Source organism: Phyllostomus discolor, chromosome 3 (genome assembly GCF_004126475.2).
Source record: "Phyllostomus discolor isolate MPI-MPIP mPhyDis1 chromosome 3, mPhyDis1.pri.v3, whole genome shotgun sequence".
NCBI classification, from domain to species: domain Eukaryota; kingdom Metazoa; phylum Chordata; class Mammalia; order Chiroptera; family Phyllostomidae; genus Phyllostomus; species Phyllostomus discolor.
The window spans coordinates 150,768,058-150,785,341 of record NC_040905.2 but is presented as its reverse complement, the minus strand read 5'-3'; the positions used below and the strand labels follow the sequence as shown (position 1 = coordinate 150,785,341).

General features: G+C 42.7%; 1 protein-coding gene and 1 long non-coding RNA gene across 2 annotated transcripts in view; one reads left to right on the top strand and one right to left on the bottom strand.

The window, feature by feature from the left end:
* Positions 1-3,698: 3,698 nt before the first annotated feature.
* Positions 3,699-17,284, top strand: part of SH3GL2 (SH3 domain containing GRB2 like 2, endophilin A1) — a 197,404-nt gene continuing 183,818 nt past the window's right edge. The window contains exon 1 of the mRNA XM_028531370.2: positions 3,699-3,877. Within this exon, the coding sequence (XP_028387171.1) occupies positions 3,833-3,877 (45 nt within the window). The 5' untranslated portion in view covers positions 3,699-3,832. The remainder of the gene's footprint in view (positions 3,878-17,284) is intronic.
* Positions 7,492-13,178, bottom strand: LOC118499657. Its single transcript, XR_004902163.1, has 3 exons — positions 13,169-13,178; positions 9,379-9,382; positions 7,492-8,105 (listed from the first exon to the last, which is right to left on the bottom strand). It is a non-coding gene; the product is annotated as an uncharacterized LOC118499657 (long non-coding RNA).

The following is a 17,284-nucleotide window of genomic DNA, read 5'->3' as shown; positions in this document are numbered from 1 at the left end:
TTCCACCCTTCCCCTTCCCCTTCTCTGTTTTAGCTGGAATATCGCACACCCCTCCACCACTGACCACCTGTTCCCCCACTTCCTCCTACACAATTTCCTGTAGTTGAGACAACAACAACAACAACAACAACAACAACACAACCCAGTCTCAACCAGACTCAACAGCCATACTGACCTAAAAAACCCCAACCAGGCCATTATAACATTTTATAATAAATTTGCCCTGTGGCTTTGGGATCACCCCCTACCCCCAACTGGAAACATCATGACAGTGCTGGGAAAACCCAAAACTCACTATCTGGAGAGGAGGGGCAAGGACAAGCCTGCCAGGAGTCACCCCACCAATATCAGAAGCCTAGGGCCACCCTCCCCCCACTTGGCCCATGTTTAATAAGAATTTCCCACACAGACCCCATCAGGGTGTCTTGTTCTCCAAGGCTGCCTGCTCTCATTTCTTCAGTGTATCCTATCACTTTAATAAATTTCTGTGCTTTGCGTCTTGCCTGACAAGAACCTAGATCCTGGTACTAAGTAGAGGCTGCCCTTGCTGGCCAGATCAAAAGGAGCTCAACCGTTGCTCTCTTTCATAGGTAACATCTCGAAGGTCTTTATAGGTGCAAACTGTGGTCTCAGCAGAAATACTGGATTCCCATGAGATCCAGAGGATACCTGCAAGGATTAGCCATGGTTCCCAAAGGACTTGAGGTCCCTGGGTAGTCTTTTCTCCCAAGGCAGTTTCTCTGCAGGACAGCAGGGTACGCCTTCCAAGTTAGTGAATGAACAACCAGGGGTAGGTAGAGACTTGTTTTTGTTTAATTTAGGGTTCAGCTAAGTATTCAAAGACCTAGGGGGATTCTTCAGGTCCCCAGTTTCACACCTTTCAGTTAAAGGCCAGAGCTCATGAATCTCAGACTAGTTGCCCTCTTAGCAGCTTTGACCAAAGCCCATTCTTCTGTGAAAATGTTCCACTGTTCAGATCAGGGGTCAGGTAGAAAAAAATTAATTATAAAATCCTTTTTTCCTATTATGTAGGAAATGGAAAAACAGAAAAACATTTTAAAAATTTGGAGAATCAGGGAAAAAGTTCCCTCCTAATAGCTCTGCACTGGCCCAGTGGCTTTCACAGGGTTGCTCCCTCAGGGCCTCGTTTGAAGTGCACATCCTCAGTTCTCGCCCAGACCCGGTGAGTCAGGAACTGGGGTGTGTCTGGGCCATGGGCACTTTAACAAGCCCTCTGGGGATTTGGATGCACTGAAGTTTGAAAACTGTTCTAGCAGCATGACCATTATTAGCATTTCCAGTAGTCTTGTGTGTGTGAGTGTGTGTTGTGTGAATGCATGTGTGTGAGTGTGTATGTGTGGACACACAGGCTTCATCAAACTGTCAGAGTACAAAAGCAGTCATTGTAACACTAACTAACCCACAAACCTCTCTAGCCTAGAGCCCCACCTATTCATGCAGTAAGTCCAGACTCTTGCAAAGATTCCTAGTGTCAGGAAGCTGGGAATCATCAAGTGGGCCTTATGGGTGAGTGGGCATGCTCTGGCCATACCACCTCACGGGGCCCCGATCAGGAGACTTTAATGGTTCGTTCTAGATTTGGATAGGTCAGTAGAACCACCTATCGATGGGCAGGACATCTATCTTTCCCTGTTGACATTTCTCTGAGACACAGATCACCCCTTGCCCTGGCATTCCTGTAGGATGGCTCACCAGAGCTGACTCTTCACCCTCTCTGGCTGGTAAGGAAATCGCAGGGTAAAAGTTCAGGGTGTGGTCAGTGCATGGGGCCTCCGTTCCCTCTGACCCTCAGGCCCAGGGGCTGAGTCTCCCCACTGCCTCTCTTTTTCACTGAGGCAGCAAGAAAGAGAAAAGCTCTCCCAACTCCAGCAAGGGTTTTTGTAAGAGTAAAGCAGGCAACTTCATCTAGTGACAAACAACAACAACAACAACAACAACAACAACAACTACAAAACACGTGGGCCTCACAGGAACTGGAAAATGTCCCCTCGGGCAAGTGTGTGCTTTCTGTGCAGCAGTCAGGGTACACTAACTGGTTTTGCCACGGTAACAACTCCAGACCCTGTGAATTAAAATTACTCGGGTTTGTTTATCATTCATGCTAAATGTCTGTTGAACATCAGCTGGTGACTTTGCCTGCTTGGTCTTCACTCTGGATTCTGGTTGACAGAACACAGCTATTTAGAATACTGTTGCAGAGGAAAAAGAGCTTTGCAGCGTCTCATACCAACAGCTAAATTCTCTGCCAAGAAGTGACAATCACTTTTCTTCCTAACCCACTTGTGGAAAATTGTCATGTGTGCTCATTTAACCACAAGGTGTGTGGAAAGTGCTGTTCTACTATGTATGTACAAAGAAGGTACATAGGAGGTTTACTCCTTTTCTCTGATCGTCTCTGTAGACTGGGCCACTAGCCCATGTGCTCTTACTGCTTCGTTATCCACCACCACCCGCCTGACTGCTTTTCTGTGTTCTGTTCCCACTATCTAGGGTATGACTGCTGCACAGAGAGGATCCCCTTGAACAAATGTTCACTCTGTGCCCAAGCAGCCTGGCTAGAGGGTGGAGGTGAGGTCTGTGGAGGTAATGAGAGGGGTTTTTAGTACTCCATCCTGCCATGCTGTGCCTGTTCACCCTTGGCAATGTCTCTCATCTTGGCTTCTCTCATTCCGTCTTCTTTTCCTTGTAACTTTGGTCCCTAGGAGGGGACGGCATTCAAGTTCTTTCCTATGTGTTCCCCAGTTGTCAAAAAACTGTAGGAAGTGTCTAATTACCAGAAATTAGAAGACATCTAGTGCTGTTCTGCTACCAATTTATCTAATTCTGAGTTTCGCTTTAGTCTAGCCATATATGCATTGTTACATATGAAGTATTCGTATAACTTAGTATCATGCATTTTCACATTATATAATGCTTATTTTAGATTGAAAATCTGAAATCCACTACCACAAGTGAAAGCTGAGTTCGCATTTCAGGCTTTTTCATACATGTAAACAGAGGATTAAATACTATTTCTCTAGTAATAACCCACTTCAATTTTATTGTATTTACCTGGCTGACTATGGACTTAAATTTTTTTTTGGTTCAAGTCATTAAGTTGCATCAGACCAAAATAAATTAATAATAATAATGGGCTGGTGGATTTTCCTAACGTTATGTAGGTTGAAGGGATACTGAAACCAGGACAGAGAAACGTTTTCTGTGCCCAGCCAAGCGGGGTCAAGGCAGAGAAGGAGCAATAACTTATTTATTGCCCCAGATAGAACGCCACTCCTTCCTAGGCTGCGGAGAGGCCGGACTCAAAGGGCAAGCAGCGTCGCTGCCGCTACCTGGAAGCCCAGCAGGTCACCTGAGTCGTGCCCAGTGCCCGCGCTATCAAGCTGCAGGGAGCGGCCCGAAGGCCACGGGGTCCCAACGAAGTCCCCGGGGTGGAAGACCGCCCTGGGCCCTCGGCCCCGGCAGCCGGCCCGCGGGTACCGCTGGGCAGGTCTGCTTGTGGGCGCCCGCGCCCAGGTAGCTCGAGCCACAACACCTGTCCGGCCCCGAACTGGGGCGGGGAGGGGCGGGGCGAGGCGGGGCTTCCCGCGTCCCCTTTAAGAGGCCGCATCACCCAGCCTTGACGTCAGGGTGTCTATCAGTCCGTAAGAGCCCGCGTCCCGCGCCGCCCGCGCCCCAGCGCCCACAGACCCGGCGGCCGCACGACTGGCGGCGGCCCCGCGAGCGCGCCGCCCGGCTCGGCCTTCCGGCTTCGCTCGCCCGCCGCCTCCCTTTCGCGCCCGCAGCTGCCCGCGCCCGCGCGTCCTGCAGCATCATGTCGGTGGCCGGGCTAAAGAAGCAATTCCATAAAGCCACTCAGGTAGGGCGCGAGACAGGTGCGCCGCGGGGCGGTCCCGGGCGGAGCTGCAAGGGGCGCGCTCGGAGCCTGCAGTCGGTCGGGAGCTCAGCGAGCCCAGTCCGAGCCGCCCGCCGTGGCATCTGCGGACTGGGAGCCCGCCCTCCGGTCTCCACCCCGGGTTCGGTGCGGCTCTCCGAGCGCCAGTGGGTGCCCAGTGTCCCGCCTCGCCGCCCCGCGCCCGCCCCCGCGCCGCCCAGTGCGGGAGCGCCAGGGAGGGGACCGCGGCTGCACGGTCACTGAGGCTCACAGGTGCCCGGGCGGCGCGGCGGGAGATTATGTAAAGTCTCTTCTTTCCCCTGTGACCTTGCGGTGTCGGTGCACCCGGCCATCCCGGGATGTGCTGGCACGGACGGTGGCCGCACTGTGGGTGGCTGCGGGGGTGTCCGCGGTCAGTGCTTCCCCCGTAGTCTCTGAATCACTCCTTCCTCGGTCACCCGCAGACTCAGAGGAATTGGAGGATGGGGCGTCTTTCTGGAAAGCTCATGCATTAACTTTTCCTTGGGGAACTTGCTCGTCAAACTCCTTTGAGGCCAGGGCTTGACCAGAAGTCAGCATGTCTTTAAAAATTCCCCACTGGTGTTGCAGACTTAACATAACCAAATCATCATATATTTAATATTTTATTTTTACTGAGCCTTCTACATCTTGGATGTGGCTGTCTTTCTCTATGAGGTTAATAAGCTGTGATAATAAAACTTATTTAGATTTTAATAGTTTAAATCTCAGTGGGCTTGGTTGAAGGATTTTATGTAGGGAAAAATAAGTGAATACTTAAAATGTGACCTACATCTTACATAATGACTATGAGTACCATTTTTTTAATCCTTCTGAGACAGTTCTAGTTTAAGGGATCTTTAGCTAAGGGCTTTGCTGATTTCTTTAAATAGTTCTCATAATTTAGTCTTAATTTTTTTTCATATATTAGGCTTAATTAATAATGCGCTTTCTTATAATTCCTCAGAAGTAATGAGGTTTTTTTCCCAGGCTCTACAGTGACAGCCCTGTTAAAAACCACATGCAGGAAAGATGAGGGTGTGTTTTTCAGAACCTCGGTTAAGTCAGCCTGACAATTGCGGGATGAAACCCATCTCGTGTGTGCCCACGTGCCAGCTGTCACAACATGTTTGCCTTTCTAGACCTGGTTATTTTGGTCAGTTTGGGATATCAAAGAAGCTAAGACCATTTTAGTAAAAATGCCGTTCAGTGTAATCAATTTTACTCTTCCAATTGGATCTCTCCGAGACCTGTCTGCCAGAAGTGTTTAAATGTAAGTGTATTGTTGGTGTAGTTTGGAAGGCCTGTCATAACTGTACTTCACATTCCTTCAGATTTGCAGAACTAGCATTTGTGCTGCTGGCAAGTTCTCAGGCAGGTCTTCTTTGATGTCACTAACCTGTTTATTTCAGGCACTTATCACTTCTCTAAAGCAGACCTCAGCACCAAATTTACCAACATCACATCCTTTTCCTTCTGTTGATTCTGAGGACTTCCTTTGCCAATCTTGGTGCCCTAAAAGGACATCAGGAACCGTGGCTTCAGAGTGGGAAAGGCTAAAGCTTGACACCCTCCTCTGTTGTCTATGACCTTGAGCGTTATTTAACTTCTGAATCTGTACTTGCTAAAATGCAGATAATATCCATTTCTTAGAATTGATGTGAACGTAAATGAGCTTGTAGAACACACTCTCAAAGTGTTCAATAACTGCTATTAATATTAAGGATCATTTTATTGGCATAAAACACTGTCCCTTACATTGGTCAAAGTGAGCATGAGGAAATTACAGAAGCTGGGATTTTTAGCTTTTCTACCTTAACAAAAACAACTAGAAGGCTCAGTTTCAGCTATTCTGAAGTTAGTTACATGTAGCACTGAATGTTCTGAATACAAAACTGAAATCGTAATCTGAAGGAACTTCTGAGATCCTTGGAGGAGGTCTGCTTGTGATACCATCAGTATTTGTCTCACTGAATCCAGATGCAGAATCACTGCATCATTTGCTTCTTTTTACTGAAAAGCCTTTTATTTTGTGAAGCAACACACAATCTCTTATCCATTGCTTAAGGGAACACAATCTTAGAAAGCCGAAGGCAAATGTTATGCTTCCTGGGCATGTGTATGTATTTTGAAGGGCGTGTAAAGCCAGTACTAATGTTTGCACATCTTAGAGATATTAGGGGAAATAGCCATATTCTCTTTTTCCCCCACACAGCTCATGAACCTGATCTTATCTACAGAGGAAGCTTTAGGCCTAGAATTATTTCTCTTTTAAAACGTGTGCTAGGTTAGGTAGCCTATGTTTCTAAATGGCAGATCCCTCTTCAGGCAAATGTTTCTCCTGTTTTTATGAGATTGAGTTTTTGCTTATGTGAGGAAGGGATGATATTTGTATGAATAAAGCAATATACCTTTTGTATTTGCCCATTGATGTGATATCTCTGATTATCAAATCAGATGATAATCTGTCACAACTATTTATCACAATTATTGTTGTGCTAAATGTGTCACAACTATTCTCTTGGTTTAGAACTGACTATTTCTACCTTGCTGCTGACCATTATTTTCAATATCTCAGCTATTGGCGGTGAAAAATTTTGCCAAATAAATTTTACCAGACTGGAAGAGTATATTAAAATAGCAAAAATTGATCATATTTTTCCATTAATACACTTAATTACTTTATTGCTCATGAAGATGTAATTTACCCAGAAACGTGCAAGAAAACAAAGTTTATTATACTCACAGATGCTAGAGAGACAGAGTCACTTAACACTGAGAGGAGCTGCATGGGAGGAGGGCCAAGGGAGCAAGCTCAACCAAGCGGGTGGGGAGCCAAGTTCGAGTACGAAGAAGACCCTACCTAGCAAGTGCCTTTATTGGAGGTGGGAGGGAGTACACAGGTGAGGGGGGATTCCCTTGGTGCATTTGAGTGTTATTTGGTCATGGTCAGGGGCAGGGAGAGGGAGGACAGGTCAACCTTATCACATTGGTGTATTTGGCCACCTGGGTGGGTGCTCACAGCTTGTGTGGGGCATTTAAGGCAGCAGAAGACAAATTATGAAGTTTTACAATTCTACAGTACAACTTTTCTCAGTTTGGGAGCTTAGATTTTCTTTGTTTCCCTAATCATTTCTAAGCCCAAGTGCCCAGGCGATTTATGTGGTCTGTAATGGGTCAGAAAGACTGAAATGAGTGCTTAGCTGCACCTGTCAAAACACGGTGACCTCGAGTCACTGTCCTGTGTTTGCAGGCTGCCTGCAAAGTGAGTTCGAACGATGCTGACGTCAGCTAGGTCTAACGCTTCAGGGTCAACTTTACTATTTCTGAAGGTTTTACACTTAGTGCAACTTATAAATTCAGAGTATGATATTCCAGAATATGGATGATTTGAGCAATCAAAGTCCTTTAAAAACTTAGAACACTTCTGACCTGTTTTCTTCTCATCAGTTCCATTTTTCAGTGACCACAGTGGAAGTTCTTTTTTAGATCTGAGCTTCAATCAGTTTGGTTGGTTGTGTTAATATGAACTTTGAAAGAAGGCTGAATGCTTTGGTTTAACTGAAATGTCTTAATGGATCTGTGTTGCTCAAAGCCTGTCTCATTCTTATTTCCTATCTGCTTCAGGGATCTAGGATGACTAGAGGTCAGAACGTGATTTGAGGGTCGCCAAAGGGACTGAGTATATTGGAACAAAGGGGATGGGAGATTTTCATGGGCGAGGCCTGGAAGAGGATTGTTGGAGGTGGGGTGTTACGACCCTCAGTGACCCTCTGTCATGTGTATTCCCCTCCTTGTTGAGTGTTGGTCAGCCTGTCACTATGAAAAGATGTCACTCCCAAGATTGTTTTACTTTCTATAGCAAAAGGGAGAATTTTATGGTTGGGTTTACTCTAAATACATGAATGCCTTAAAAGCAGAGCATTTTCTCTGGCTGTACTGGAAGGGCAGGTCAAAGAGATGGGAAGCAGTCGACTGGACATGCTGTGGCTGTGTAAGATGGAGGGTCCACATGGGAAGGAATGCACTCAGCCTCTAGGGGCGGAGAATAACTCTTGGACGACAGCCAGCTAGGATTCTGCCAACTGGATTCTGCCAACAAGCTGAATGCAAAGGAATTCTTCCCCAGCCTGGTGGCTCACACCTTGATTTTTGCCTTGTGAGATTCTGCATAGAGAACCCAGTCAAGGTGTCCCTGACTTCTGACTTATTGAACTATGAGCTAATAAATGGCTGTTGTTTTAAACTGCTAAATTAGTGATGACCTGTAATGTAACAACAGAGAACTAATAAGGGGAACAATCACTTCTGTTTGTGTTCAGTTGACTGGAACTTGTAACATAGTGGCCCTAAGTACAGCAGAAGGGAGGAGGCTGGCAGCTGTAGTCTAGTATTGCACCCAGGATGTGGAAGCAGGTGTTGGTGAGAAGCTCGAAGCCTTCGCCATCCCTGTGCCTATAACACGTTAGTTTATATGTGTGCTTGTGAATGTGTATGTGTATATACCCACATCAATCCAATATAAATACCCGTGTATGAATTTTAAGTCTACTTTGCTGAGTCAATCTTTTCTTATTAACATAAGGGTCAATGTTCCATACATATTTTTATGAAAGTGCATTTTATATTTTACAGTTTTTCCCCCACAATGTTTAGATTTTTTGATATCTCTCCAAGAGAAGATGGGACAGATCTTTGTTTCAACATTTAAATTGTCCAACAAGTATTTTTAATCACTAAAATACATTTATTTTTGTTAAATAAGCTCTTTCTACTACTTTTTAATGCCTCAGGATCTATACATTTAAAGCATTTTGATCCATTTTTCACTGTAACCCATTTATATGAAAGCATGAATCCTAACCAGAAAGATTATAATTAAATCTCTTTATCAGTGCATTTGTCTAAATTTGATGACTCACTCTACTTTTATGAGGCAATGAATTGTGCTGATATCATGTGATATGTATTGGCTTGCCGTTCATAAGATCTGAATTCTTGGTGTCTGGTGTCACTGTCTGCTTGTCTGCTCGTCTGCTCGTTGCTGCCATGAATGATTCAAGTGAATTTAGACAGTCAGCTTTAGATTCTTCCCATATGGTTGTGGTGGAATAATTTGACTGTTCCCCAGATTTGTCAGCCTTATCTTCATGACTTTTGGCATCTGCATTCATGTGTAGACTACTGATTTGACTTTAATTGAAAAATGGATTTTGTCACTTTCATAAATGGAAAACCACTATCACATATCACAGGGGTATAGGGAATTACTATGCATAAAGGAATTGAGTCCTAGATACCCTTGCTGGGGTAATGCTGTGAGCTTGAAGCTTATTCTGCTTTTGTTAAAACAGGATTAACAAATGTTATACAAGCAGACATCTTAACGATATAGTGAGACTTTTTCCTTCATCAGATCAGAATGATTGAAAGAAGAGTAAAGCAATTGTTATCTTCACTGAGAATACAATTCTGCACCAACTGATTGTTCAAAACTTGCCTGTCTCACAATTTAACTATATAAACGATCAACCATTTTCTGACCATCAAGGGATTTTCTGCTCAGGACAAGGGGAGTTGATTATGTATAATAGAAGAGGTCATACACTGAGTCATGTGTTCTGTGCTTAATGTCTGGAGAAGAAGCAGAGATGTACCTCAAGAGAAGCTTTTATCATTTGGAAGATGGTGAAAGACTACCCACTATCAGCTTATGTAGAACATGATCAATGGGGTTCTGGGAGAAGCAGCTCAGATATTTCAGATGTCCTGCTAGTTTCTCATTCTGAGGACTTATAAGACCCCAGACAAGTCACAGCTCATTTGATATGAACACCCCCTTTCCTTGCAAAATCCTAAGTTTCAAAGCTGAGGTGATACGGTCATGCGTGTGAGTTTGAGTTCTGACATTTTATGCCTCTGGTCTTGTTCCTCTCTGATTCATCTCCAAATGTATCTATAGTTATCTTTCTAAAAAACAAACCTAATGTTGTTCCTCTGCTTAAAACTCTTCAGTGGCTCCTTATGGCTCCCAGCATAAAGCCCTTATAAATTCCATAAAGGGGTTTTATAAATATCACAAATATCAATATTTGTGATGTTATATATGTATGTGTGTATACATACACATACACACACACATATGAATGAATTTTCTTTTCACTCCATCATCTATACTTCTTATTCCCATCCCCACATTCCTCAGGTTATATTGAAAACAAGGAAGAGTATTTTAAGCCATCGCTGGGTTTAGGAACAAGCTTAGTTTGCAATATTAGGCATTTAGCTTCAGACTATTTAGAACACCTGCTTCACTCTCCATGGAACCCCAAATTGAACTGTTGCTTGGGTTTCTTCTGAACAATACATTGCTGCTTTTCTTGGTTCTCTTGTTAGATGCATCATAGATTAGTGTAGATGCATCATAAATAAGAATGCTATTAATGACTTTTGCTGGCATTTCTTTTAAATTAAGATTTGCCTCGTGTTCCCCACCCCCGGTTCCCTAGTCTTATTCTTAGGATTCTTTATTTTGTATAAAGACAAGGAGGGTGGCTAGGATATATGTAGCACGGAAACGCACTTCTGCAAGATGTTCTTGGTAATTTGGTGCTAAGTGTTCAGCTTCATTCTTAGTCCTTATACTGAAGGTCTCCTGGGTGCCTGTCACCTTTTCACTTTTCCACAAAAGGCCTGGAGGCACTGCCACCCCAGCAAAGGAGAATGAGTAAGGTGGAGGTACCCTGAGAAGCCAGGAGACATTCCCGGTGGTCCCCTTTGAACATGAATGCAGAGGACTGTTAATGGCCTCAGGTGGGCTTCTATTTTGAGGACAGAAATGTGAAATTTAGGAAGCCATGGGTGGAAAAATTATACCCCCTGATGTCTACCCCAAACAAAATGGAACAAAGCAGAGGAAGCACTGCCATGAGACAAGCCTCAGTAATGAGGTGGGCAGGCTGCTGTCAGCTTCCTTGCAGAGTGGACGCATCTGGTGGGGTCGACCAGAGCACTGAGGCCACTGCTGCTGCCCGGACACAAGTGTGCCTTTATGGATGGATTGGCTTTCTCTGGGGCCTGGCGCTCTTTAATGGCTTCAGTGACAAGTGCTTCAAGCTCTGAGACAAATAAATAGGCTGTGGAGTCATTTTCTGGAATAAAGTTTGTTTTCTCAGCCTCTGCAGAATCTCTTCAAATTTCTGGAGCCAACATCAACTTACAAGTTGAGAAACACAGTGGAGATTCTGCCTCAAGAAATTCAGAGTAATAAACCATGTGGCTGTTGACTTACAAGTATGGCCGTGCAAAGGCCTTTAACCATTATATTTTGTGCTCTTGATTTAATATCATTTATATATTCCATGCATTTAATACACAGGAGATGTCTCTTCATGTAATAAATAATATCCATTAGATGAGTAACATTGCTCAGAACTGGGGCTCCTGAAACTGGAAAAGCTGTCGTTCATGCTTCCTGTCACCTACCAGACCCAGTAAGCAGAGACAGGCATTGAATCTTTACGGGTGTTTTATTCAGATGGTTGGCGATCTGAGAAGACTGTAGGTTTGTACCCTAACAGACTGTCTTCAATTCCTTTTTCAACTGACCCTTTTTATAAGGAAGAGAAAAGTGTAAGTAAGGGGTCTGGAATTTAGGGAAAAAGCTAATCAGATAGAAAGCTGCAGCATTCTTTCATCTGTGTTCTGGGCGGTGGGCATCTCTCCCTGGAGCACAATGGCTCAGATACCATCCTCATTGCGTGCAGCCCTCCTGGGGCACAAAGGTGGAACTGCTTATGGTCTCTTGGAGTCAAGGTGGGTCATACCTTCAGTTCCTGGAACAATAGCTTTTACGTGCATTGATTACTAAGCTTATTAGTTATTACCTAAACTAAAGTTTTTTCCAACATTTGAGTCCCCCATCTCTCCTATGTGGGGAATAGACTTTATTTCAGTTTACTCTCCCATTTTGAACTTAAGGTGCTCTGATTATAATGACTTCTTTTTACATTGCACAGTCTCACATTTTGTATTGAAGTTACTAGTCAGGTAGAGTTCTCTTTTCGGGTGCCAAATCTATCCCCGTGAAATACTGACACTTGTCACCATGTCAGTTTTTGATATGCCATGGAAGTTCCTGAGACAGCCCACTGCTCAGCAGCTCCTGCACCCCATCGGGTCCGACCTAGGAGCCTGTCTGAGGCTCATTACCTCTGTGACATTACCTCCGTGACCTCCCAAGTACTCTCTCAGTGTCCCCCCTCTCTTTGATCAGGTCACATTTTGGCCAGGGTGATCTTTTCAAAACCTGAATGTGTCCTTGCTACTTCTGGTGGCAAAGACCAAAATTCTAAAGAGTGAGCTGCAGGGGCCTGCGTGATCTGACCCTTGCCTCTCCATCCTGATTTGGTACGAGTTTCCCCTCACGCTTGGACTCTGGTCATGCATCTCTCTTACAAACAGTAGGCTCTGTGCTAAGTTCTGGATGTAGAGAAGTGAGTAAAATACTCACTCCTTGCCCTCCCGGAACTGGCGGTGCAGTGTAGGAGACAGGCCAGTAATCATGCAAATATGTAATTAGACGTGGTTGCAAGTGCAGCAGAGGAGTACTAGGGCGCTGTGATGTGGAGGTCAGACCTGACATTGCATTGTGGAGAGAGGCTACAGGCATGTGGAAAGGTTGAGGTTGTTTATCAGGTTCAGCGAGGGAAATTCTTACCAGCGGAGATAATCCCAGATGTGAGATAGGTACTGTTATTTGCATGTAAAGAAGAACAGATGATGGTTTCACAGACACTTGCCTGCTTTAATTCAGAAAGGATAGCCTTGAGGATAAAGAACTACTCATGTTTTACTGAAGCTAAGATCCTGTAATACCTCCTGCTGGAAAAGTTGCTGTTGAATGAATAAGATTGTACGATATGGTTTACATCATTATCTTTGTTATCAAAAACCACATCTCTGACTTTTCAGAACTGAGTGGTCTTGGAGTCTCACTCTTAGAATGTGAATTTAAACTGAGAAGTCGAAGGTGAGAGAAACCAGCCCTTTGTGAAGTTGACAGCGCGCAGGAGCACCCCTGGAACAGGCAGAGGTGGGGCTCTGCAGTCAGGCCCTGTGCCTGGATTGACTGCCCACCCCCTGTCATCCTGGGGGTACTTCACCCCTACTCACACGTTAGCCCTGAATTTGTGTTGTGTCTTGGAAGCACCTGCTTTAAAATGCTGGATTGGATGAGTTCCCCCTTAATTCAGTTACTGTGGTTTGTCATTGTGCATTAATGTTGTAGCCATTTGATGAAATATGTCTGTCTCCTTCATTGTTCTCTAAATTCTTAAAGCTTGGAATCAAGTCTCTTTGCTTTCTTTTGGTGTTGATGATAAGGATAAGTAACGTGTATATACTGCTTACTGTTTAGTTTAACCCCACAAAAACCATATGAAGAAGAAACTATTAATCTCATTTTACTGGAGAAGAAACCAAGGCACAGAGAGGTTCGGGGCTTTATCCAAAGTAACACAGCCAGCCATTCGCTAACTGTAGAGGCAGAATGTGACTCTGGAATAGACTTTAAATTGATCACTTAATAATTCATTTATTTAGTCAATGGAGCAGAATAGAAAGTCCAGAAATAAGTAGTATGAATATATTGTAATTTGGTATATGATAAAGGCAGCATTTCATACTAGTGAAGAAAAGAATGGAATATTTAGTAAATCATGTTTGATTAGCTATCTGTTAATATGGAAAACAAAATAAAATGATCCTTTTATCACATGTTCTACTAAAGTAAATTCTAGGTGGCTGGAAAATATGAAGGTTAAGTAGTACAAAAGAATAAACAAAAACATGGCTTCTCTTGAGCTGCAGAAATATTGTACTTTCCAAACATGATCAATAAGTTTTAGAGACCGCAGTAGAAAGGGTTTTTGCTACATAAAAATGAAGAACTTCTGAGTAGCAAACACATCCCAAATATCTAAATAACTAATGGGATTGAGCTATGCAGCATACAGCTAAAAAACAAAATGGACAAAACCCAGTTTTGGCAAGAGTGTGGAGCTAAGGGTTACTCTCCTGGTATTCCTCTTGGGGAGCCGATTAGGCAGTGCATTGATGTGCAGTCTCTGTCTGATTAAGGTACTTCTTAAATTTTATCTCCAGTAGGGTAGGAAAATTGGAGATGTAAGCAAAGACCTACGTTCAAAATTCATCACTGTATTAATGGAAGTGAAATATGATACAATCATGCAATGGAGTTCTAAAAAGGAAGGTAGTCTCGATCTATTCACATGGACACTTTTCCTTGATATACCTGGGGCAGAGATCAGATTTTAGCAAGTTAAGTAAAGCATGAAACTTCATGTAAAATTGTGGGCATGGCCTGTACCTAAATGTGTGGCTGCATGGCAGTTTGAAACAAGGTACACAGTGTTAATATTATCTGTAAATGTGGGCTTTTGAAAGTTTTCTTTTTCTTATTCATATTTTTATTGTTATCCCATTACCATTGTCCTAACTTTTCCCCCTTTCCCCTGCTCTGCCCAGCCCACTGCCCTCTCCCATAGTCAGTCTGCACCCCATTGTGGGTGGGTCATTCATACCTGCTCTTTGACTAGTCCCTCTTCTTTCCACTATTATCCCCCTCTCTCTTCCCCTCTGGCCACTGTCAGTCTGTTCCATGTTTCCAGCCTGTGGTTCTCTTTTGCTTGTTTGTTTGTTTTGTTCATTAGATTCCTCTTATACATGAGATCTTATCGTATTTATCTTTCACCAGCTGGCTTACTTTGTATAATATTGTCCAGTTCCATTCATGCTGTTGTAAAAGGTAGGAGTTCCTTTTTTCTTTCTGCTGTGTAGAATTCCATTGTGTAAATGGACCACAGTTTTCTGATCCATTCATCTTCTGATGGGCACTTAAGTTGCTTCCAACAGTTGGCTTTTGTAAATAGAGCTGCTATGAACATTGGGGTGCCTAAGGTTTTTTGAATTGGTGTTTCAGGATCCTTAGGGTATATTTTCAGGAGTGGAATCACTGAGTCAAAAGGCAGTTCCATTTTTAATTTTTTGAAGAAATTCCATACAGTTTCCATGGTGGCTGCACCAGTCTGCATTCCCACCAACAGTGCACTAGGGTTCCTTTTTCTCCACAACCTCGTCAGCAGTGTTGTTTCTTTATTAATGATGGCCATTCTGACCTGTGTGAGGTGATATCTAATTATGGTTTTAATATGCATCTCTCTGTTGGCTAGTGATGTTGAGTACCTTTTCTATATGTCTATGGGGCACCTGTATGTCCTCCCTGGAGAAGTGTCCATTCAGGTCCCTTGCCCATTTTTTAATTGGATTGTTTGCCTTTCTGGTTTTGAGTCATATGAGTTCTTGTATATTTTGGACGTTAAACCCTTATCTGATGTATCATTTGCAAATATATTTTCCCATATGGTTTGTTCCCTTTTCATTTTGATGATGGTTTCTTTAGCTGTGCAGAAGGTTTTTAGTTTGATGTAGTCCCATTTGTTTATTTTTTCCTTTATTTCCCTTGCCCTCAGAAATATATCAGCAAAAATATTGCTACGTGGTATCTGAAATTTTACCGCCTTTTTTTCACTAGGACTTTTATTGTATCAGAACTTACATTTAAGTCTTTTATCCATTTTAAGTTTATTTTGGTGTATGGTGTAAGTTAGTGCTCTACTTTCTTTTTTTTTCCTTTTTTTTTTTTTTTTTTTTGCATGTACCAGTCCAGTTCTCCCAACACCATTTATCGAAGGGGCTATTTTTTATCCATGGCATGCTCATGACCCTTTGTCAGATATTAATTGACCATAGACACATGGGTTTATTTCTGGGCCCTCTATTCTGTTCTATTGATCTATGTGTTTGTAGTACTATGTCTTATGCTAGTACCAGGCTGTTTTGATTACAGCAGCCTTGTAGTATAGTTTTACATCAGGTATTGTGATCCCTCCAACCTTATTCTTCTTTCTCTAGATTGCTGAGGATATTAGGGGTCTTTTTTGGTTCCATGTGAATTTTTGGAGTGTTTGTTCTAGATCAGTAAAATATGCCATTGGTCTTTTAATAGGGATTGAATTGAATGTATATAGATTGCTTTGGGTAATGTGGATATTTTAATGATATTAATCCTTCCAATCCACAAACAGGGTTGTACTTCCACTTATTTGTATCTTCCTTAATTTCCTTCTTCATTGTTCTATAGTTTTCTGAGTACAGGTCTTTTACCTCCTTGGTTAAGTTTATTCCTAGGTACTTTATTTTTCTTGTTGCTTTAGTAAATGAGATTTACTCCTAGTTTCTGTTTCTGGTATTTCATTGTTGGTTGACAAAAATGCCACTGATTTCTGAATATTGACTTTGTATCCTGCTGCTTTGCCAAATTCACTTATTAGGTAGAGTAGTTTTTTGTGGAGTCTATAAGGCTTTCTGTGTACACTATCATGTCATATGCAAATAATGTCAGTTTTACTTCCTCCTTTCCAATTTGGATGCCTTTTACTTCTTTTTCTTGTTTGATCGCTGTGGCTAGGAATTCCAATACTATGTTGAATAGAGTGGTGGAAGCAACATCCTTGTCTTGTTCCTGATCTTAGTGAGAAAGTTTTAGTGTTTGCCCATTGAGTATGATGTTGGCTGTAGGTTTCTCGTATATGGCCTTTATTATTTTGAGGGATGCTCCCTCTATTCCCACTGTGCTGAATGTTTTTTATCCTAAGTGGGTGCTGGATTTTATCAAATGCTTTTTTAGCATCTATTGATATGATCATGTGGTTTTTGTTCTTTATTTGTTTTATGTGCTGTATTAGGTTTATTGATTTGTGTATATTGTACCATCTGTGTACCCCTGGGATAAATCCCACTTGATCATGGTGTATGATCTTTTTAATGTATACTGTTGGATCCGGATTGCCAATATTTTGTTGAGGATTTTAGCATCTATGTTCATCAGAGATACTGGCCTATAATTTCCTTTCTTTGTTGTGTCTTTACCTGGTTTTGGAATTAGGATGATACTGGCCTCTTAAAAAGAGTTTGGGAATCCCCCTTCTTCTTGAATTTTTTGTAATAGTTTGAGAAGGTAAAAGTTAGTTCTTTAAATATTTGGTAAAATTTGCCTGTGAAGTCATCCAGTCCAGGGCTTTTGGGGGCTGGGAGTTTTTTGATTACTGCTTTGATTTTGCTAGTTGTTAATGGTCTATCCAGGCTTTCTGTTCCTTCTTGATTCCATTTTTGGAAGATTGTTTGTGTCTAGAAATTTATCCATTTTGCCCAGGTTATCTAATTTCTTGGTATATAGTTGTTCATAATAATTTCTTACAATCCTTTGCATGTCTGTGGTATTTATTGGTTGTT